We start from the raw sequence: 22,710 nt of genomic DNA on the forward strand, positions 1-22,710 counted from the left end.
AGAGGCCTTAACTTGGATTTGCACACATTTTTTGAATAGCTAACTGTGGCTGATACCCTAATGTTGGCTTGTACTCTTTGTGAAAATCCTATTTAGTTCAGTGATAGAAGTAGGTGTTCTACAAACAAGAGTATTTTGTAATGGCTGCAAAGCTAATTGCTTTCCAAGATTTTATGGTATTTTCCCAAACCTTTTAAAGCCTGTGTTCTCAACATAGGGTGTTGAAACTACCCTCCCTTTCAATATAGTTAGAAGGGAGTGGCTGGAAGTTAAAGCCACACAAATTCAGAATAGAAACAAGGCACAATTTAACAGTGAGGTTGATTAACCATTGGAACAAACTACAAAGGGAAGCAGTGGTTTCTCCATTTCTTGATGTCTTCAGATCAATACTGAGTGCCTTACAAGAAGATATGCTGTAACCACACACAAATCATTGGGCTCAATATAAGGGTAACTGGGTGAAATTTAATGTCCTGTGACATATAGGAGGTAAGACCAGATCTAATGGTCCTTTTTTGCCTTAAATTCTATGAGTGAATGAAGAGACTGAATCCTACATCTATATTTCCTGGCATGTGACACTTCACTATATTTGAGTCCACATGTTCATGATCAATGGATACAAAAATCCAGACTGTTAAACCATTTCCTTGTCATGAAATATTACAGTAACTGACTTCTACAGGAAGTCATCTGGTAAGACTTGCTATTAAGATAACATAATAGTAGTAATCACTTAGTGGGCCATGAATGCAAATATTTCTGAGAAACGGGGAAGTGCTTTACATTTCTGTATATTACTTACCATCTGCAACATCATTTAGTGACCTCTAAGGAAGAGGAGTAGTATCGCCTCCAATTTACAGATGAAGAAAATTAGTGGGTGTTGATGCTAAAATGATCAGCAGTGAAATATTTAACTGTTTAGATTTGAATTATCCTAATGGAGTTTCAGAGATCTCACTTCATATAGTTGAATGCCCAAGGGCACATCTCAGAGTGACTATTTCACATTGTCTGTGGTGATAAAACTGAATTTGCATTGATTACACTGAGGACACAGTTGAAAGTTCTTGTGGCAACCATAATGGCTAGTTGCTCAAATTTTTTTAAATAAAGCTTTGATTCTAGAAAACAAATGTAGCATATTCTGCAGAATTGTGGCCTACCCAAGTCCCTAATTAGAGGGCACTTAAATATAGTATTACTAATTTAACTCAGACCCATAGCAGCTCTGTTTTTGCTTTGCTATATCAAGTGATGACCAAGTCATAACACAGAGCATTTGCATGAGTGGGCCAAACTTACGAAAGAGCTCACTTCCCAACTGCTCCTACTTAAGTAGCGAAGTGGTCACAATGTCAAAAGTGCGGAGGTCCCAAAATGTTCACTTCAGAAAGTCTGGGCCATAGCTTCTGTACTAAGCTCCAGGGAAGCCAGTAGTCCTATAGCTTTTATCTCATTTGCAATCCAATGCAATACATAATTTCAAGAACGAAGTGTAAATATGTACTTCTACACCCATTATGGGGTGTGTCAAACTGTTATGGATCTGTTTCCTTTCCATTATGTTCATAAATGGGAAGTAAGCCCAGCTCTGACATATCCCATATTAGTGGAAGGTACAGCAAAAAGCTTATCATGTAGTGAAAAATAACCTAAATTATTACTTGTCTTTATATTCATCAGGTGAGACTAGATATCCCACCATGATGGGGATGTGTGGGGGTGTGTGTGTACGCATCAGCTTCAGCTCTGGAGATATCCTTGGGCTGCTAGACCGTTGCATATTTCCACTTCAGCAGTGTTTATGGTTGGAATGTTTTCTATTTAAACATTTGTTTACGTTCTATATTCCAGAAGGGTTGGCATCTTAACTGCCTTCCTGCTGCTGTCAATACTTCGGATTCCTGCATTGCTTCCTGGTGTGTGGGAGTCTTTGCCAAACCACAGATGATTAATACAGATGTAGGTGTGAGATCCTTTGTATATTTTCAACATTCTGGATACCTGATTGTGAGAGGGGAACAGTGTAACTCGCATGCTGTTTGCCTGCTGAAGTAGAAATACCCAACATCTGCTCAGAGTGCTGTGTCCTAACTACCGTAGCTGCTCTACACTTAGAAAGATGACGACCTTATGTAGCATTACTAAGACACTCTCAGAGCAGAGATCTTCAAAGTCCAATGCTATGTCACAGGTTCAGGCTAAGTTCATTTCTATGAGTAGCCTTCATATATCGCTTTGATTAGCATAAGCAGAGACAAGGGCAATCAAAGGTCAAGCGAAGTTCAAAATAGCATAACCTTTTCTTGTGTTACCAGTTGGCCCTAATCCTGCAATGCTCATCAAGCTTTTCTTCAACATGTTTACTATACAGCTGTAAAACTTCAAGAACAAGGCCTGGCTTAATACAAGGGAAGCTGGAAATCTAGTGGTTTAAGAATAGATGGTATTGCTACTTAAAACAGGAGAAATAATTGATTTATGTTATGGTACCCAATTAGGCTGTAAAGTGAGAAATGCTTAAAGCAACCCTGTGGCTTAAAGGCAGCTCTTTGCTGAGCAGAAATCAGAGCAAATAGGAGGTACCGTAATAAAGGTCATCAGCTCCATGAGCTAAATTATTAATTCCTTTCATGCCACTTGGGCTTGTAAACGTACATAATACAAGAAAACAATTGGTACTGGTCGCTTATTGGCCAGAGAAAAGGTCATAGGGTAAGTAGTTGGTTTGGCAACAGCTGCTCTTCATAATCAAGGAGCTATTTTGTCCTTTTTCTGTCATCTTTTAGAGCAAACCTGTTTCCAAAACCTTAACTGTCTATAAATCCACATCTTCTCCACCTCACCCCCTCTTAGCTGAGCCGTTCTTAAAAGTTAAACATGTTGCATGTAATGAATTACAGGAGTACCAAGAGGGGGAGGAAGAACCAGCAGTCTTGTGTATATTTAGGAGCTATGTGTTGAAAATGGAGTTTTGTGGGTTTTTTTGTTAGCATAGTATAAATGATACATGCTTGAAATCCAACACTCCTTGAGAAAGTGGAGTATAATTTGTGCTTGTATACAGGAGAGCATAATAAAACATTATTGAAATTTGAAACTGTAAAGTACATAATTTATTATGATTTAAAAGCAGTGTCAGGAATTTGTTTTGCTCTGAACATCGCTATGCTAATTGTACAAGAATAGAAATTTTGCTCTAAATGTTAAAACAAAGATCGTTAAAGAAATGCATACCTCACTGCATTTGTCTTGTAAGAGAGGTAGTTTTAATCAAGTAAGCTGCATATTGTGGAATGAAACTCGATAAATTATTACAGATGTTTGCAGGTATAGCTTACTGCTTTAAGTGATTCAGTTATTCAGATGTCATTTCCCTTGTGTTGCTAACCACTTCTAACTGAGACTGTTCTCTGCCATCTGACTGACTCAGAAGGCAGCTGACCCCTCCTCCTGCAAACAGCAGCAGGTAACTTACATGGCCATCTGTTGACCCATTACTTTAGCCTTTTTGAAAGCTAAAGGAGTTGTCCCCATGCCAGTTTAAATTAGTGTGCACTTACCCCTCCAACATCTTCAGCAAATTGTCACTTTTACACTTGTGCTTAGTTTTTCATGTTACAATTCAGCAGCATATGAAGATACACAAACAACTGTAACAGGAGATGGTCCTAGATGAAACTCTTTCCAGTTATTGAACATAAATCAATATATATTGTGGCAAATTGCGGGTACTGTTATGCTGGATCTCGCGTTTTCTCTTCTTTGGGGAAGGTTCAGGGCGCCATTGCTTGCCTCTGAACCAGTATTTTAATTACCCCACTAGTGTCCTTGAGGAGGGGAGTGGAGAGGGAGGGACCTGGGCCTGCCCTCTTCTCCAGGTCGCAACCCGGGGGCCCTGAGGTTTGTGGTGAACCACTTGAACTAGCGGTTCCTTCCCCTGGGCTACTTCCCTCTCCTGCCCTTCAGCTTGGGAAGGGGCTTCTTGCCCTCCTTCTACACAGTCAGGTGCCCCTTACCTAGGGTTTCTTTTTGATTTCTCAGCCCACCGCAGCACTCCTCCAAACTTTCATTTTGTCTCTCTTCAATACTGTTCTCTTCTCCAACTCCCACACTGTCAGACTGAAGCAGGGGTTTTTATCACATCACATGACTGACTGCTGGTGCTCTAATTGGCTTCAGGTGCTCTAGTTAATCTATAACAAACCTTCCTCCCCTTGCAGGGAATAAGGCTCCCTGCTAACACACTCCTGCTGCCCTCTGGCCATGCTGTATCACAATATTAAATTAGTTTATAGGTAACAAGAAGGTAACGGTATGGTTAGTGCACTTTGATAGGGCTAACACTCCCATCACTGAGAGGAGATGGGGACACACAAGGTAGTTTGTATTAAACATTTTTTTTTCTATCTAGAAAACTTGGAAAAATGTGCTACATAACGTGAGCCATTGAGACCGAAAGTGCAGTATCACCAAGCAGTGCTCCAAAATAATGGTGTTAGAAATGCCAGCAAGAATGAACTCAGATATAAATACTTAGCAGGTCTGGGCAGTAAAATGTCTCTCCTGTCTCCCACTGGAGTGTAGCACGATGCCTTTGAGAACCCTGAGCTCCCACTAATAGTCTTCATCTCAACAGTTTTTGGTCCATGACAGCTGATTCATATACGATGTTATCTCTGTTCTCATTCCATGTACTAAGACAAAGTAGGAGTATAAACAAAACATTCTTGATAAGTGAAGCTAGAGTCAAGTAGGGAATGAAGGGCATATAACTACAGTGCTCTGCCCACAATGCACATCTGCTGTTTCCTACAAGAATGGTCTGTTGTAAATGCTTAAATGTTTATTTGTAGCTGTAGTGTACCTCATTACTGTAGCATTTGGACACATTTCACATTACGAACAGATGTATAAACATCCACCAGGAGCAGCAATACTGTCTGTCTTCAATCGTTTATTAGTCCACCAGGGAATATATTGGAAAAATAGAAAGATAAAATGCAGGAAAGACTTGGCCAAAGACAGACCCTTGTATTGTGCTATGAAGGTATGCTTCCAGGAGTGAGTTCTGTGGTTTAGGAATGTAGTGTTGTATATTGGTGCATTGTTTTTGGTCTTAAGGGTAGATGTGGGACATAATCTACTAGCAAGAAAACTGATACTCTGGAGATTCTCCTGCTTGATGGACTTGGGAGATCATGGGGATGTGAGGAAGAGACAAATTCAAATAACGCTACAAAAGCAGAGTCACAAACCTGTATATCCAGACCATAATGAAAAGGTAAAATATAGGAAGTATTACTGGGGCGGGGGAAGAAATATGACACAATGCCTGGGAATCCTGGACGTGCTTTTAGAAATCACTATCAACAGGAATTTGTTTTTGAAAGTGAGAATAGAAGGCTTTATCTGATCTATGATCACAACTGAACCTATTTCTTTGTAGATGGGTCCTTCCTAGATATAAACTTCTTCTCCAAAGTTAAGGTTCCTGTCTGGAGTTAGACCCCTCTTGAACCTTGGATGGTCTTTTTCTCCCCCAACTGCATGATATTGTTCTATATCTTATACGTGCTCGTGGCTTCCTTGTGCTGGAGGGAAACTACTTCTGGTGCAGCTGCTGATCAGATGCTGGGGGAGGGTCCCTGCATTATGCAGTGTTTTGAAGGGAATTTCTTTTCTGATAAGGATCCTTTTGAAGGGACTCCAGACCCTGTTTGGATCTCATCTTCTTGACCCCTTCTGCCATTTCTAGGGCTGACCCATTTCAGAGGTTAATATGTAGAATTTAAAGCTGATGGAACCTAGAGTTTAGGAATTCTTTGCAAACTGATGAAAATAAAGTTTTCAGAGACAGTTACACATGCCTGTTATCTGACTAGAGAAATGAATGCTTTGAAACAATAGCACATGTTTCTATGGAAGATAGACATCTCTTAAAGGGATGGAGGATAAAATAAAATTGCTTAAATAAAAATTCTAACTTTAATACTAGTGTCTCTTGATACCTTGAGATATTAATAAAATGACATGAATAAATACAGTAAAGGTAACTTTTTGCTGTGTAATGTCTGAAGAATAAACTTTTAAAAATACATGATGGTGACAACTAGAAGTACAAATACACAGTTTGTTTATCATGGGAAGAGTGGCATTGGCTGCTATAGTACCTACAATTGCATAACTGTTTTCACCCAACCTGTTTCCAGAGGCTCATGGCTTGCTGAAATTTTCCAGTCTTAGTCTCAGCCCAAAGACAGAGTGGTTTTTTTTTTTCGTAAACTTGGAGTAAAACTGGTTCAGTTGTCCAAATTATTGGTAAAGAGTGAAATACTTTTCTCCACGTGAAAGTATTGTTGAGATCCTTTGATACTTCTAGCCCAGCACTTTTTACTGCAGAAAGTCAAACTTGCGTTGAAGTAGCCACAATTGATTATTCTGACATGTTGGTTGGCATATGATTAAGCTATGACCCTCTCACAGAATGTGTACTAAGTCCTTTTTGATATTTTTAGTAAGCTCAAAGAGTACAGTTAAGACTGTGCATGCATGTGTGGCATATTGATGGTGTGAAATGGTTAGGGTGGGCTGCTACATTCTGTAAGGTTTAAGACTGCTCTGTACAACTCAAGTTTTCAGAAGGGCAAACTTAACTCCTAAGGACCTCCTGAAAGTCATGGGAGCTGGAGTTCCAGCAATTTTGTCATTTCTCAGATTTTTGGGCAAGTCTTGATACTTAGTGCTTTTATTCAAACCACAGGTCCTGAAGTCATGTGATGTTCCCTTTTCAAATGAATATGACTAATGTTTTCAAGCTTGTGTTTAAATATCTAGAAATTTAATCAGGCACAACTGAGCATTGCAGCCATGTCTGCTTGAGACTGCATTCTGGGGTTAGTAGGGTAAGTGCAGTCTCCCTTCTAGCTACATTTCAGTACTCTATATGTATGTAAGGTTCAGTTTTGAACCAGAAATGGTAGGAAACATTTTAAGGGTTAGTGGCTTCCCTTCAAAGTCTCAACCTGGCATATAAAAATCCCATAAATACATTATTTTTAATATCATAATTTTTAAGCCAATGTGATGACCTTTTGGGATGTGACTCATGATTTCTGAAAATTTGGGATTGCAATGCACTTTCACAGAAACTATATAGTTGAGATATGGAATTTAGCTGTTGCTTGTAAGTTAGCAACATTGTAGAATAAAGATACTCTCCATATTTTTTTAAATAAGAATCTAGAAAAATCTATCAAATCTACATTTACAAGAATGTTCAGGTTGCGTAAATAAGCACTCAAGTCTTGAAATACCAAAGTGAATGTTACAATATTTTAAACAATATTTTTATGCCCATGTATGCTGCCATGTTGTATATGCATGCATGTGTGTAGTGTCTCTCTAATCTGGAGATCTGTCAATTTTAGGGGCTTTTAGGGAGGAAAAAATGCTGAAATTTGTTTTCTCAGATATAGCAAAATTGAAATTAGCCTTTATATGCAACTATCTAGCATGATGAAAAGGGAGATGAACAGATGGACATATGAGTGTAAACATGCATTTATTTTAACTTTCAAAATTAAATATTGCAATTTCTATTTTAAATAAATGCGAGTGCCTAAACATTTTTTTTCTTATTAGCTACAGATGTCGAACAGATGAGTTTCTCATCTCCTGGGCTTCCCATGAACTCTGTGGGCAGTAAGTACCTTTCTTTTTTACCCCACATGACTAGGTTGCATTTCTTTTTCATTGACAACTTCCTTTGTTTTGAGATTGTCAGTGAATTGAAATAGTACTTCAGTATGGAAGTTTTTGAAGAGCAATGCAGTAAAAAAAAGTTCACTTAAGGAGCAGGGCATTGCACTTTCAGGAAGAATTCTTATTTTCTCCCCTCCCACAAAAGCGCCCTAGACCTGGTCTATACTAAGTTTTGCCATCATAGCTATGTGCATGATATATATTTTTTTAACTGATATAGCTATGCTGGGAAAAAAAAACCTTTAGTGTAGACTCACTTCATCTGGTACAAGCACTTCTATACCAGTAGAACTGCATCCACCCTATAGAGTTTGCAGGATTAACTATATCAGCAAAACCCTTCCCATATAGACACAGTCTTGTATGCAGACGTTCTCCTAGTCATACAGACCAGGATTTTCAAAGGAGATGAAGGGAGTTGGTGCTCAGGCTTACGTTTCAATGGATTTAGGGCATTTTTACTCCCTTATGCTACTTTGAAAATCTTAACTTTAGGACTTTCAGAATCCAGTTACTTCACTAGTAATGGCTTATTTTTAGTCTCCATCTAGTGGTAATTAGTATATCTGCGGACTAAGTAATCCACTAGGTGGCAATAAGTCCTTATCAGAGACAGGAGTGTTTAGGTGTAAATTCTAAATATCTAATTCTAAACAGAGGCAGCAATTCAGTGCAGATTTCTCCTGCTTTAAGACAATGTATTTAATTTGTTGGAAACTCCCTGAGGCATTCTCAAAATAGGTAAACAATTAACTGGCAGTTTATTTAGAAGATAGTGGTCAAATAAGTTTCAGGGGCAATCACACAAACTCAAGAGGTTCGAAGTCCAGAGATGCTCTATCTCCTTGACCTCATTGTGCTGGGGGATTGCACCTGTTTGCACCTGAGAAATCATTTAAATCTTTGAAGAAGCTTTCACATAGCAATGTAGTTTGTGGAGAGTATTTTAGCTATAATTTTTCGTGGCTTGAGCATTTAAAATACGCTCCTACGGCCTGACTTTCAAAAGCATATGTGGAATTTCTTGCTTAATTAGTCTATATAATGAGTGATTGCATGGACAAATCAGATTTTTGTGTGCAAGTGGTGAGGCCAGCATCTTGATTGTTTGCAAATACAAATTGGCAGTTTTACTGGTGTAGTTGTTGGAACTGCATGTGCAAACTAGGTGCACAAACTGAATGTGCATATTTTTGAAAATCAGCTATGATGATTTGAAAAAATAGTTTAACATTAAATCTTTATTGCCCAGTGTTACTTAGATTTATGGGTGTCGTATCTCCATAAGGCACAAAGTGTATTAAGAGAAATGTTATTTTGTATAATAGCTTAGCATCTGGATATATTTGCTGAATGCTCAAGGTAAGGCTGCTTAATAACAAGAATTGAACTATGGTTTTCGCGTTCGTTTTTTGCATCGTGGTATTATGGCGATGTGCTTGTCAACACTTGAGCCATCTGTTTTTCTTAGTTGATCAAATGGGGAAGGGTTGCTGCTTTACCAAATCCTTTCAGGACTTTCAGAATTATATTAATGTAGAAGAAGATAAAACTCAGAGTTCCCAGATACTTGTTGCATCCAAAAGTTTTACTTAAGGTCTGCAGAGCACCCATTTTATCCTTGGCTTTTTGCAGCTTATTGTGCCAGTGAATTGGGCTATCCTTTTGCTATGACTCTCCTGGGTTATTAGGCGTTTGCTTCAGATTTTTGTTTAACTCAGTGTCCCTGACTAAATTAGTTTTACTAATGCATCTTTGCAGTTGAAGTGAACATGCTTTGTGTTGTGTTGGGACTGCACCTCTTCTGAACTGTCACTGTACACTGACTGTAATTGCCTTATGGAAAGCACTAGTGTGTGTGCTGCTTTCATTTCATTGTAGGTCAACATCACTTGCAATGTCCTTGAAAATGTCTAAAGGGAACAGCCATATTTTGAATGAAGATCCTCCAAATTTTCTATAGAAAGAAAGCTGTTTTGAATTGCATAAGGGCAAAAACTGTATCTAAACCCAGGAACCTTGTCATTTGTTTTTTACTTCTTGAATTTTTAAGTATGTGAAAACATGCCTACTCCCCAGCTGAGACCTTGCAGGCTGCTCTTTTGTAAAGTCATGCTGAAATATTTATACCATGTTATAAATCCTTGAAAATAGGGTGTTTCACTGGAGCTGTACTGAGGTGGTTACATTAAGTGAGCAGGACATTTCAGTGTTGGAGGCTTGGGGAAAGATCCTTTAAAACTCCAATTCTGTAGAGTTCTGTCTGTGGTTATCTTTACACCTGAGCAGTCCCACTGAGTTCAATGAGGATATTTAATGTGTGGAAAATTAATCACATGCATAAGTCTTTGCAAGGTTAGAGCTGAAGATTCAAAATACTGTTACAAGCATTTGAAAAGAATTTGTGTGAACAATCCAGCAGTACTTTTTAGTTTCCTGTCCCCTTGGGACGTATTTTGCTGTAGAGAATTCCAGCCAAAGGGAGGTACAGCATGTGCCTTTAAAAAGAGCAGCGCCTTCCATTTTGCTGCCTAAGAAACAGGCCCTTTCAAGGATCTTAAACCTTTAAAAGAAAATAGTGTGTATTTTCTTGTGGGTGTGGTAGAGGAGTGTGTTTTGATGTGTTTGAGATATGAAGGGACCAAATGGTCAGAATTATTCTGTGGGGTGTGGAGGGGATTGTGAATATCTATCTGTTCATCTGTGTTTAGACAAATGATACTATTAGATTGCAGGACCTTCAGGTTCAGGCAATTTAACAGCTTGTAGATAAGACAAGTACCATATCCTTTACTTGTTACCAGGTGACTAGATTTCATTAGTAAACTAGCTATCCTTGAATAAAATTATGGAAAAGTAAGCACAGCAGGAACTTCAGTCCATTTCAGGATGATCATTCATGTTGTAGTAAATAAAATGGTAATATGAACAACTACGAAGTATTATGTGCTATTTTCACTGGCTAGTTGGTAAAGCCTTTGGCCATATGGCATTTTCCCTGTAAAGCCAGACTTGGAGTGGCCACATCTGTGAGCACCTAACCATAGACTGTCACCAGCAGCTGCAAGAAGGTTTGAGACCTGCTGCTCAGATCAACCAGAAAACAAAATTGGCTGATTGGATTCTAAGAGTAACTGGGCTGTTACTTTGCCTTAGGAGCTCTGCAGCAAGCTTCCTGGAGACATCCCTTCTGATAAGCTAGCTGGCTTCAACTTTCTGGGCAGGTTTCTCTGCTTGGAGCACCTCACAAACAACCAGAGGAGTAGAGAAGCAGGCAGAAGGGTGCATAAATGCCTGGGCTATCTGGGGATTAGCTGTGCCCCATAGTTTTATTGCTTGCTTCTGAACCGCCAGGTCTGGAGGGACAAAAGGGAGAGTCTTTCAGACAGTAGGAGGTAAGGGCCTTTTGGTTCATTATTTCTGAATGCTTTCCCATTCCCCCTTAAGGTGTGAGCCAGCCCTTAAGTGACAGTCTTGTTGACTGTGGTCATGTGGTTGCATATGTAACATTGCCTTGCTCATTATGGTATTCAGTGGAACAACATGTATGCTCCACATGAAGGCTTCCCTTATCTTTCCCTTGAGCAGGGGCTTAGGAAACATCTATAAAGTTGAAGGAGCTCACTTAGAGATCATTTTAAGAGTGAGCCTTTCAAATATTACTTATTTCTATAGCATCGCAGCTTGTGTGTTTCTCTTCAGTGGTATCTTAGGGCATAGAAGCCACTCTCCTTCTGTCTTATGCAGAAGGGGGAGGGAACCCTGTAAGAGCAGGGTACACACCGTGCTGAAGGCCTGAGATTTTACAAACTTTATTAGCACTGAGCTACTACCCCTTGGATTTCCAGCCCATGCAGGGAACAATTTCGTTCAAGTGTACTAGAAGAACAGACCTCCAACACAGTATCAACTGATCAGTCAGAGTGCAGTCAGTTATGTCCTAAGAGCTAACTTCAGCCCTGATAAGCCAAGATGTACCTGTGAAAGTGTTGCAAGATATCAGTGGCCTTCATGCATCTGGTTCAGTCCTGTGAATTCACAAGTCTCTGGGGCAGCGCCATGAGTGGTGCCAGGTGAGGTCAGGGCATGCACACTTTCACCCCTTGATGGAGAGCTTGAGAGCACAGTGTGCTCAGGTATTTTCGTCCATTCTGGAGACAGGGCTGAAGCACACAATGCTGCATTTAAATGTAATGAACAACTGAAGGAAGGCCAGATCTCTGTTTGATTGACTTTTCTCACAGTCAAACCACTTCATGCTCAGGATCTGGTACTGACCACACATATGGAATGCCTCTAGCCACTCCAAGTCTGACAGTGGGTATGTCTACACTACGGGATAATTCCTATTTTACATAAACCGGTTTTATAAAACAGATTGTATAAAGTCAAGTGCACGCGGCCACACTAAGCACATTAATTCGGCGGTGTGTGTTCATGGTCTGAGGCTAGCGTTGATTTCCAGAGCACTGCACCGTGGGTAGCTATTCCGTAGCTATCCCATAGTTCCCGCAGTCTCCCCCGCCCATTGGAATTCTGGGTGGAGAGCCCAGTGGCTGATGGGGCAAAAATCATTGTTGCGGGTAGTTCTGGGTAAATGTCGTCAGTCATTTCTTCCTCTGGGAAAGCAACGGCAGACAATCATTTCGTGCCATTTTTCCCTGGATTGCCCTGGCAGATGCCATAGCATGGCAACCATGGAGCCCGTTGAGCTTTTTTTTTACAGTCACCGTATGTGTACTGGATGCCGCGAACAGAGATGATACTCCAGCGCTACACAGCAGCATTCATTTGCTTTTGCATGATAGCAGAGATGGTTACCAGTTGTTCTGTACCGTCTGCTGCCAGTGTAATTTGGCAATGAGATGACGGTTATCTGTCCTTCTGTGCTGTCTGCTGCTATCATGGGTGCCCCTGGCTGAGATTGGCCGGCAGCGCAAAGGCAAAACTGGGAATGACTCCCCGAGTCAATCCCTCCTTTATGGTTTCTAAAAATAGTCAGTCCTGCCTAGAATATGGGGCAAGTGTACTAGAGAAGCAGTGTATCAGAGAGCACAGCTGCTCCATGTCAGATCCTGCAGAAATGATGAGCTACGTGCCATTCATGGGGGGTGCCCCTGCAACAACCCCACCCGTTGCTTCCCTCCTCCCCCAACCTTCCTGGGCTACCGTGGCAGTGTCCCCCCCCATTTGTGTCATGAAGTTATGAAGAATGCAGGAATAACAAACAGTGACTTGTTAGTGAGATAAAATGAGGGGGAGGCAGCCTCCCGGTGCTATGACAGTCCAGGCAGGACATTAAGCGGTGCGGAGGAGAGAAGCCCAGCATGCCGCTGCTATGATAGTCCAGGCAGTACAGAATCTTTTCTTTACACAGGAAAGGGAAGGGGCTGATGGAGCTCAGCCCCCAGTTGCTATGATGAGGGTGGTTACCAGCCGTTCTGTCCCATCTACTGGGAATGACCAGGAATCATTCCTATTTTTACCCAGGTACCCCTGAGGCCAGCCAGGGGTGTTTAGCAGTTATCAAGCACGGGCTGATGGTGATGACAAATAGCAGTCATATTGTACCGTCTGCCACCGGGGAGGGGAGAAGAGCGGATACTGCTCTTCACTGCTGCAGCATCACGTCTACCACCAGCATTCAGTAGACATAGGGTGACGCTGAAAATAGTCAAACGATTTCTTTCCCTTTTCTTTCACATGAGGGGGGGAGGGAGTAAATTGAAGAGCTATACCCTGAACCACGGTGGACAATGTGTTTGAACCTACAGGCATTGGGAGCTCAGCCAAGAATGCAAATACTTTTTGGAGACTGCTGGGGACTGAGGGATAGCTGGAGTCCTCAGTACCCCCTCCCTCCCTCCGTGAGCATCCATTTGAGTCTCTGGCTTCCCGTTACGCTTGTCACACAGCACTGTGTAGCCTGTAGATTTTTTTTTTCCAAACGCTTTGGCATTTTGTCTTCTGTAACAGAGCTCTGATAGAACAGATTTGTTTCCCCATAGAGCGATCAGATCCAGTATCGCCCGTACGGTCCATGCTGGAGCTCTTTTTGGATTTGGGACTGCATTGCCACCCGTGCTGATCAGAGCTCCACGCTGGGCAAACAAGAAATGAAAATCAAAATTTCGCGGGGCTTTTCCTGTTTACCTGGCCACTGCATCCGAGTTGAGATTGCTGTCCAGAGCGGTCACAGTGGTACACTGTGGGATACCGCCCGGAGGCCAATACCGTCGATTTACGGCCACACTAACCCTAATCCGATATGGTAATACCGATTTTAGCGCTACTCCTCTCGTCGGAGGAGTACAGAAACTGATTTAAAGAGCCCTTTATCGATATAAAGGGCCTCGTAGTGTGGGCGGGTACAGCGTTAAATTGGTTTAACGCTGCTAAAATCAGTTAAAACGCGTAGTGTAGACCAGGCCTGTAAGAGGTTATAGGTTTCTGGTCTATATAGCAATACAAGTACTGTAGTATGCAGGTTTGATAGACCCTGAACTTTGTCTTAGCACAAGCATGTTTTCTGAATCCATTAGCAAGCCTTGGACTTCACGTTGGAGGTAGCAAGCCCTGTTTGTCAAATGTCCAGTTTGCTGCAGCTGTTGAACTCTGCTTCATCAACACTCTCCAAGGTACATGACCCCCCCCCCCCTTTTCCTGCACTGGTGATTCTGGTGGCCCAGCTCCAAGGGTTCTGGAGCTTGGTCTTCTGCTATGAGATGGTCAACCCCGTGGTATAGGCAATGTCTTGGAGGGTGGGTCTTAAACTCTGTGAAACCATACTATGGGTGTTTAATAGACTCTCTTCCTGGACAAAGGAAAGAAGGGGAGGGAGAATCTTCTGTATTCTCAAGCATTAAAAATAAGTAATAAGCTTTATAGGAGGTGGCTAAGCAGGCAGAGGATCGTAGAGTGTACATCCCAAGTTCAAGTGGAGGTACATACCCTGTTCCGGGAGGGAGGGAGGGATATCTGCAGCAAAAGTCTGTTTACAAATGGAGATTAATAGGCTGTAGCTACAGCCTGTTCTCCCAGGGCCAAAATAATCACCTTTTCTTCTGTTCATAATGTTCTTCAGGACAATTAAATAAAAAAGTAAATGTCAGAAATGAGCTAGATTGTCCCTGCCTTGTCCAGAGATCCTGGTTCTCTTGTATCCAATTCAGGAGGCAACCACCGCTAAGTTAGACCTAGCCCACAAGAAGGATCTGTTCTCAGGGGTCAAATTCCACATGCAAACCCTGTAGCTAGATTAATTACTCTGGATATTTAAGAGGTATGAATTTAAATAAGATGTTCAGCTGTTTGTATCATCTTCATTCCTGAGAGAGTATTCTATAAACAGCACATCTTCAAGGGCCAGGTCTGTAAATGAGGCATAGTGCTAAGTATTGGTATGGATGAACCTAATCAAGACAAGGGAACGTGCCTTGTTTGGAGTTGTTATAATAAAGTCTTAATATGGGCCAAACCCTCAGATGCTCTAAAATGAAAGTGGTAGACGTTTCTAGCTCACTAGAGATGACGGGATTGTGGTCTTAACCAGACATACAATGTCCTAGAGTGCCCTTGTTTTTCAACACTACACCAATGAGATCTCCCTCTTGGGACCTAAATCTTGTATTAAATACCCTGTCTAAAGCATCCTTTTGATTTCTTGTAAAAAATGGACTTGGTTTTTTTATCTTTAAATGTTGTCATCCTGGTTCAGTATCTTTGGCAAAGAGTGTTTTTGAGGGGAGGTAAGGTCTTACTGTGGAACAGCAGTCCCACACCTCTCATGATAGCAAAGTTGTGTTAGGATTTAACACAGCCTTGATTCCCCAAACAAACCTAAGTACAAGAAATGTCGTCTTCTGTACTTTTCTACCCACATGCAAAAGACCATTTTAAAGAAAAATCCCAATCCGTGGAACCAAACAAACAAAATCCTGCCCCCTCATGGCATAATCTTGCTGTCAAGAGAGCTCTAAAAATCAACCTTTAATGCTAAGTACCCAATTCAGAAAAATCTCTAGCTCTGTTGGCCTGCAACATCTATCATAAATAAACAAGGGGTGGGGGGAAGCAGCCAAGTGGCACACGTCAGAAGCATTCAGAAGTAGAAAGTGCATTCCCCTTAAATGTTTGTGCTCGTTCATTCAGAGCCAAGAACCCTCCTGGCCTGAATGATCATTTAAAACGCAGAGATGTGTAGGGTGGCCAAATGGTCATGTTTACATACCTTAAGTAAGTTTTAAAAATTAAGGGTATAGGCCCGATCAGTCCCTGCTGTTGAAGGGAGGGCTCTGCATCGTATGTTTACCCAGTAAATTGATACATGGTTTTTAAAAAGTCTAGCCCATTCGTCCTTTCTTTCTTGCCCTGGTGACATGCTGCACTTCGACATCCCATTGTGATGGATCTGTTAAATAGGAGATTTTCAGTTAAATTTTTTCCTTTCTTCTGGCAGGAAGTCTGCAGATCCAACATACCTGGCACAAAGATTATAGTTCTGAGGAAGGCTTAAACTGTCAGTCTCCTCAATCTACTGTACAGGCACTAATGTATGTATATAAATATCTTTCACTGGGATGAAATTTGATCTTCCTCTGCAGTTGGAAGTGATTAAGAGTTTGCCCATTACCAGTCCGACAGCTCTGTTAGGTGACGACAATTGGCGGAGTATCTTCCTATGAAGAGCCCTTAGCTGCTGGAGTTCAGTACTTTCACCAGCAGTTCCACGGAGTCTCATGGGGATGCAGAAAGTGTCACTGCAACTCAGTTTGTGGGAGGGAAAATATATGTTTGGGGAGTGGTGCTACAAAATATTTGTGACTACAAGCAGCCACCTGTATTTTTGTCTGGAACCCTAATATAGATTTTGTAGTGCTTTAATAAATGGCTTTAATTAACTATTAAAAATCAAAACTGTTGAATTTTCTCATTACTGCATCTCCTGGGAAAAAAACACACCTGTTGTTGTATTCACTTGTTTTGAAGTAGAGTCCTGCCTGGCAGAGTCTGCTTCTTGTCTTGAGTATGTCTGGCATTCTTTTCTGGTGCAGTAGATGAAAACCTCTCAACACTTTCAGATTTGAGGTTCGAAGGTAACATTTCAAAGCTAGTTGTGATGTGTGGGGAAAAATATTCTAGTGTGGCATTTAGCACTAAAGTCAATCAGTTACCCATTCTTACTCCTCACTTGTCTATCAATAATATGCTTTACACAGGTGTAATTTCTCTTCAAAAACACCTTTCTTAAAATGCATAGCAGCATGCATATAGTACAAGGTGTACAATACTTTAATGTTTTGTGTCCGTGAGAAATCCAGACCTATACAGAACTGTATGAGCAACAGCTTATTTTAGCCATATCGCATACTTCGTGTTTCATATGTATGTTGTGGGGTATTCCCCTCAGAATTCTCTTGAAGCAACATGTTGCTTGAAGATAGCTGATTGACAGAACTGCTTCAGTCCAGTCTCCTTGTGAAAAGAATCCGGAGAGAAGTGTCTGCCTTTGTGTGCAGGCTGAAGTCTGGAATCTGGCATGTTGGGGGCTAAAAGATTCTTTTGACACTGCATCAAAAAGTATGAAAGGAGCCTCTTGCTTGCAGTGTTGCATGAGAATTGGTGTCTGAAGGGTTTTAAACAAAATAGTTCATACTTTCCAATGAACATACCTATGTTCAGTTATGGGGCCTGCTCTCTGCAAGGGTTACAATGGCTCCTTTCATCAAAAAATTGGAGTTGTTTATGAACGTTAAACCTTACAACCTCCTTGGCAGCTAGTTGGTAAATTTCATGCAGAGAGACAGAGCTGAAGTAACTTACCTTGATGTTCCCCCAAGAGCCAGTGGCAGAACCAGGAGTCCTGATCCATCCTTTGCTTTTACCACTAGACACAGCTTTAAAAAAACAGTAATCCAGAATGTAGCCCCTATTGAACAGAAAATATGAGCCATCTTTTCTTGGCACAAAACACTTGCATGAATTTGCAGTTTCTTAGATATCTGGTCCGCAGTTTGCATTCATTGATCAGTGAGTTGATACAAACTAAAACCCACCGACAGCAATGAATGTTGATTGCAGCCATTAGATGCTTAAGCTGTGCAGTAGTATTTCTTCAGATACAGTCCAGTCTGTAATTCCATGGAGTAATTAATAAAACATCAACGCTGTCCCAACTTGTATTTAGCTTAGACAGTCTGGTTACCATCTCAAGACCTGAAGAGGAGCTCTGTGAAGCCTGAAAGCTTATCCCTTCCACCAAAAGAAATTGGTCCAATAAAAGATTGTTTCACTTACCTTGTTTCTCTTTTGTCTTCCAGGACACACACATTATTCCAATAAGGGTCGTATTACCTTGGTACAGTGTGTAAAGTACATGTAGATGGAGAAAATAAAAACAATTGACTGGCTAGTTCTAAAGTCTATACAAAATGGAGTAATTTAAAATTGTTTTGCACAGCCATTTTATTTTTGCGCCACAGATCTTTCAGGCATCTACCTACCTGCATTGTCTTTGAATTGTCCTAAGGCTTGACAATTAGATAAATTCTCATGGTTGCTCTGTTGCATTTAAGAACATAGGTGGGACTTTCAAATACACCTGAATAATTCAGGTGCCTAAATCCCATTGACTTTAAATGAGAGGTGTGCTCATAAGGAATTTAAAGATTTTTTGTTTGTTTGTTTTTGAAAATCCCGCCCATCGTCTCTTCACTTTTTGGCTACTAAAAAATCATGGGTGATCACAGCTGCATTTATATATGCCAACTACTCTCCAAGTTCTCAGTTTACCCTTTCAGTCTAGCCATTTCAGAAGGCCAGATTCTGGCCAGCTTAAGATTTTTAGACTTGATCTGTACTAGAAATGCTTGCTAGTATAGCTATTCTGCAAACTGTCCTGATGTAGATACACCTTAACCTGTCAAAAGTGCTACTGTTGGTTATTCCAGTTCCCCGTAGCTATAATGGCAAAAGCACTTCTTTTGCTGATATAACAGTCTACACTAGGGCTTTTGCAAATGCAGAAATATAAAAAATCACACCCCAGCTGACACTAGTACCCTGGCAAAAGCTTTGTGTAGATCTGGCCTTAATTGACAACTATAGGTCAGTTGACCACTTTTTTGAACAAAAGAAAGGCGAACGGCTTATAGGCTTTTGGAAAAGGGTCTGGCAATGATGCTCAACTTACTCATGGAGGTATTGTGATGCACACTTGGGAAAGGCAGATAATGCTTTTCATGAAAAATTTGCTCTTCTGGCTTCTGTACCAGAAGTTTGGAGTAAAACACATTTTCTGAGACTTCATACTTAAGACAAATCCATATTCTTTACACCTTTATCATGATAGCCTAAAACTCCTTTGGTGCCAAGAAGAAGTGTTCATTTTTTTTGTAAGGATGCTGCATATTAATTGACCACTTACTGAGAAGAAATTTTATACAGATTGAGTATTCAGAAGCAAAGACAAACATCCTCCATAATTTGCCCCATAATTTCTAGCCTGTTTCAGTTTTAAAACATAGCTTTGCTTTAAAAGGAGGGAGGGACAGTAAAAGATATAGTTGAATTTTTGTTGGCTCTTCAGTTGCAAAGGTCTGTAAGGCACAGTCTGCAATGCCAGACACAGGGCATTCATTTTAAGATTGTTTGGTACAACAATCTAACTTTTAACCTAAGTAATCTCTTTATTGGCTTCCATAATCCTTGCAAAAATAACCCTCTCCCTCCCACCCACCCTCTGTCTCCTTTTAAAGCATTTTGTGGGTACAGTGGTATATATGACATTTTAAGCAGGGTGGACAGAGTGCCCTGTGTCTGGTTCTTTGCTGAGGTGATTTTACATTTAACTATCCCATGAAAAGAGCTGAACTTTCTTCCCCATACAGTTGTCCTGTGACAGTGTAAGATGGAGGGACAGCTGGGTTAATAATATGGAATTCAGTATTCTTGGTTAATACTCCTGGTGAACAGTTGGTGAGGATTAGGGGAAGCAGGTTCACAAGAACAAATTAAATGACATTCCAAAGCTTTTCCAGCAAAGCTCAAATTGCCAGCCCAAATGGGAAGTAGGTTTCCATTCTGAACTAGTTTGCATCACATTTCTTCTAGCACAACATTCTCAAATTTCATTTCCAAATTTTACTGTTCATTTGTGGACATGTTACTGCTTCTGTATCAGCTGTGTGCAAAACTTTCTGTTACTTTCATTCAGACTTTCTTTTTGTTGAAATCCCACTTAATGTGTTTAAAAAAACAAAACAAAAATGTAACAGTTTAATGTTTAAAACTGAAGACATCCTTTTAAAGAAATACATAAAGATACTTATAAGGGGGCTCAGGGGGTTAGGGATCTCAACTAGTCTTTGTTCACAATGTAAAATGTGTGTACATCATGACCTGTTAATAGCAACCAAATGTAATTTATATATAAAGTTCAAGTTTTCTGTTTAGCAATGTGTCTATGATAAACCTCAAGGTACAGTCAACGGTCGATGGTTTTTTCTAACTCTCAAACTCACCGACAGCGTTGAATGTTCACTGAAGCTATCTGAAGGCTGCTACGTGCATACATACGCCCTACATAGTTTCCATGCATCTGTTTTTCCCTGGGCCAGCAGTGGAAACACTGCTGAGGGCTCCGCATTCTTTATTGCAAGGTCTTAAATAGCAGTATTTTAATTATGAAATGGAACTGTGTAGCTGAGGGCTAATGAATCGCAGGCATGTAAGACTGCAGTTCTTTATACAAAGATGACTTGGACTACTGCTTAGAATGGCTCTGAATGTTCCAATTTGTAACTGTACAGTAAACAAATGTCCTTTCTTATCCAATTAAGAAGCCTAAATATTTAAATAGGGAAGTACTTAAGTTTTTTTATTTTTATTTATATATATATAATATTTAAACATCTATAAACCAAACTCAGGATGGAAAAAACCAAAACAGCTTTTCTTTATTTTCATTGAAAGGGTACACACACCTGCCTCAGTTCTCTGGAGAACTTTTTGTTCTGTTCCTTTTAAAACACATTTGATCTTTAGTGGCTCTGGAGGACTGAATTGAGAGCTCTTCAGAACACATCAATCTCAATTTGTTTGTCTACATGCTCTACTACAAATAACATGAAATGGGGGAGGGAAGGGAGAGACTGACCACTGCTTCCGCAGTTGCTTAATAATGGTGAGAATCAGAACTTTACCCTAAAATAGTTCCGATTGGCTCCAGTTAAAAGGACACTGTTAACTAGAATTTCTTAAATTCTTTAAAAATTTGTAAAGGCTTTTTCTGCTCCACTGTTGATGTTTAGAAATGTCTTTTGGGCACATGTGAAATCAACACCACAAAACATGCCTAGCCCATCTCTCCCTTCTTCTGTGTGTTTGCCTTTGCCTGGTACTGCTTGCGTTTCAGTTTTGTTGCTTCTGTTACTGATTGATTACCTTCTTGCAGGTACTTCAGGAGCGCCACATGAGCATTGTAGCCATGCTAGCATGAGAGAGAAAAAGCAACTATCCATCCATGAAACACTGAGGTTGACTGACTTATACACAGGGTGGGATTTCCAAAAGTGCACCATGTTGGACTTGACTTCAATGAAAGCAAGAATTAATGGATGTCTTACCATTGACTCCAGTGGGAGCAGAGTTAGGCCAATACTGAAAAGCTTTTGGAAACCCCACCCAAAGTAAACAACCTGAAAAGAAGAAAACAATAAGCTGTGGGTATTGCTGGTTAAAAAAACAACAACAACTTTCAGAGGGAAGTGTGATTTTCCCCCACCCCCCAGCTCCATCCTCAAGCTGTTGGTATCCCTTTAAGTTTTAGGTTAAACATGTGAAAACTTCTGCCTAGAAAGTTCATGATTTAGGTTAAATTACGTACTTTTGTATTCAGCTTTTAGCTGCAAAAGGATTTGTTTAAATTCTCCCTAAATTGCCACATTCTTCCATCTACCTAATTATCCTAACTCTTTCAAACTATGCAAACCAGCTGGAAGTGATCTCTGCCAGTTGCTTAAATTGTTGTATGCAGTGTTGTAGCTGTGCTAGTCCCAGGATATGAGAGAGATAGGGCTTTGGCTTTGAAAGAAATCTGTTGCTTTACCCACACTCACTGTGGTGCAACTGCACTGTGTGTGTACACGTCAATAGTCAAATAAGGATGTTATGAATTTAAAACTTTTTGTGCTTTTATTTTTAGTGGAGCACATTTACTGTAGCCCCAATGATTGTTTTTAAAAACAATCTGAATATCTAGTGCACGTAGGCATAATTTGGAAAGTTAGACTGACTTAATGAGTATTTGGGGGAGGGGGAGGATACACTGATTTTTAAAGATTCTCTTCACACTGAAATGTTTTGCAAGCTGTACTAAAAATATTTGGAAATAATTATATTTCTAACTTCTAGAAACACTGAGCAGCTCATTTCCCTCATCACTTGTATAATGGTTTTCAGGAGTCCAAGGATTGTCTTTGGAGTTCATTTGTGAATCTAAGTGAAATACAGTATATATTTTTGTATCTCCTGGAAGCAAATGGACTTAGGCCACCAATGCAGGTGGAGATTTTTTTATTAACCTCAGCTCTTCAACAGGAAAGGGTTTTTGGACTAATCTGTTTATACCTTTTAAATGTATTCTAATCTGTGCATATGATCTTTACAGTAAGCAACTATAGAGGAATACAGCTTTTAAGGTTCTATTGTATTAATAAGCTTCTATTTTTAAATAAAAATTGATTCATGGAAAGTCATGTATTCTCTGGGACTGTTGATTTTTCTAAAGTGTGTAAATTTAGATTGTGTTAAACACAGTTATGGTTCAGAAGACATGCATTTTAAGTCACTCTTTTCAGGCAATGAGTGGAAAAATTGCCCCTTTAGACAGAAGTGTATTTTGCTCATTTTTAACCTGAAGATGAATGTTTTTGTGGT

At 40.3% G+C, this 22,710-nt stretch overlaps 1 protein-coding gene across 9 annotated transcripts in view; it reads left to right on the top strand.

The window, feature by feature from the left end:
• NR6A1 (nuclear receptor subfamily 6 group A member 1) overlaps positions 1 to 22,710 on the top strand; it is a 418,534-nt gene that overhangs the window by 38,910 nt on the left and 356,914 nt on the right. For 8 of the 9 annotated variants that reach the window (XR_007769973.1, XM_050926256.1, XM_050926257.1 and 5 more), the window contains one exon: positions 7,654 to 7,713. The exons of the other annotated variant lie outside the window; for it this stretch is intronic. Coding sequence is in view for 7 of the 8 variants with exons in the window: in XM_050926256.1 (XP_050782213.1) it covers positions 7,654 to 7,713 (60 nt within the window). In the remaining variant the exon portion in view is untranslated. The remainder of the gene's footprint in view (positions 1 to 7,653; positions 7,714 to 22,710) is intronic. 9 annotated transcript variants of the gene reach the window in all.

This window comes from Gopherus flavomarginatus, chromosome 17 (assembly GCF_025201925.1).
Source record: "Gopherus flavomarginatus isolate rGopFla2 chromosome 17, rGopFla2.mat.asm, whole genome shotgun sequence".
NCBI classification, from domain to species: Eukaryota; Metazoa; Chordata; order Testudines; family Testudinidae; genus Gopherus; species Gopherus flavomarginatus.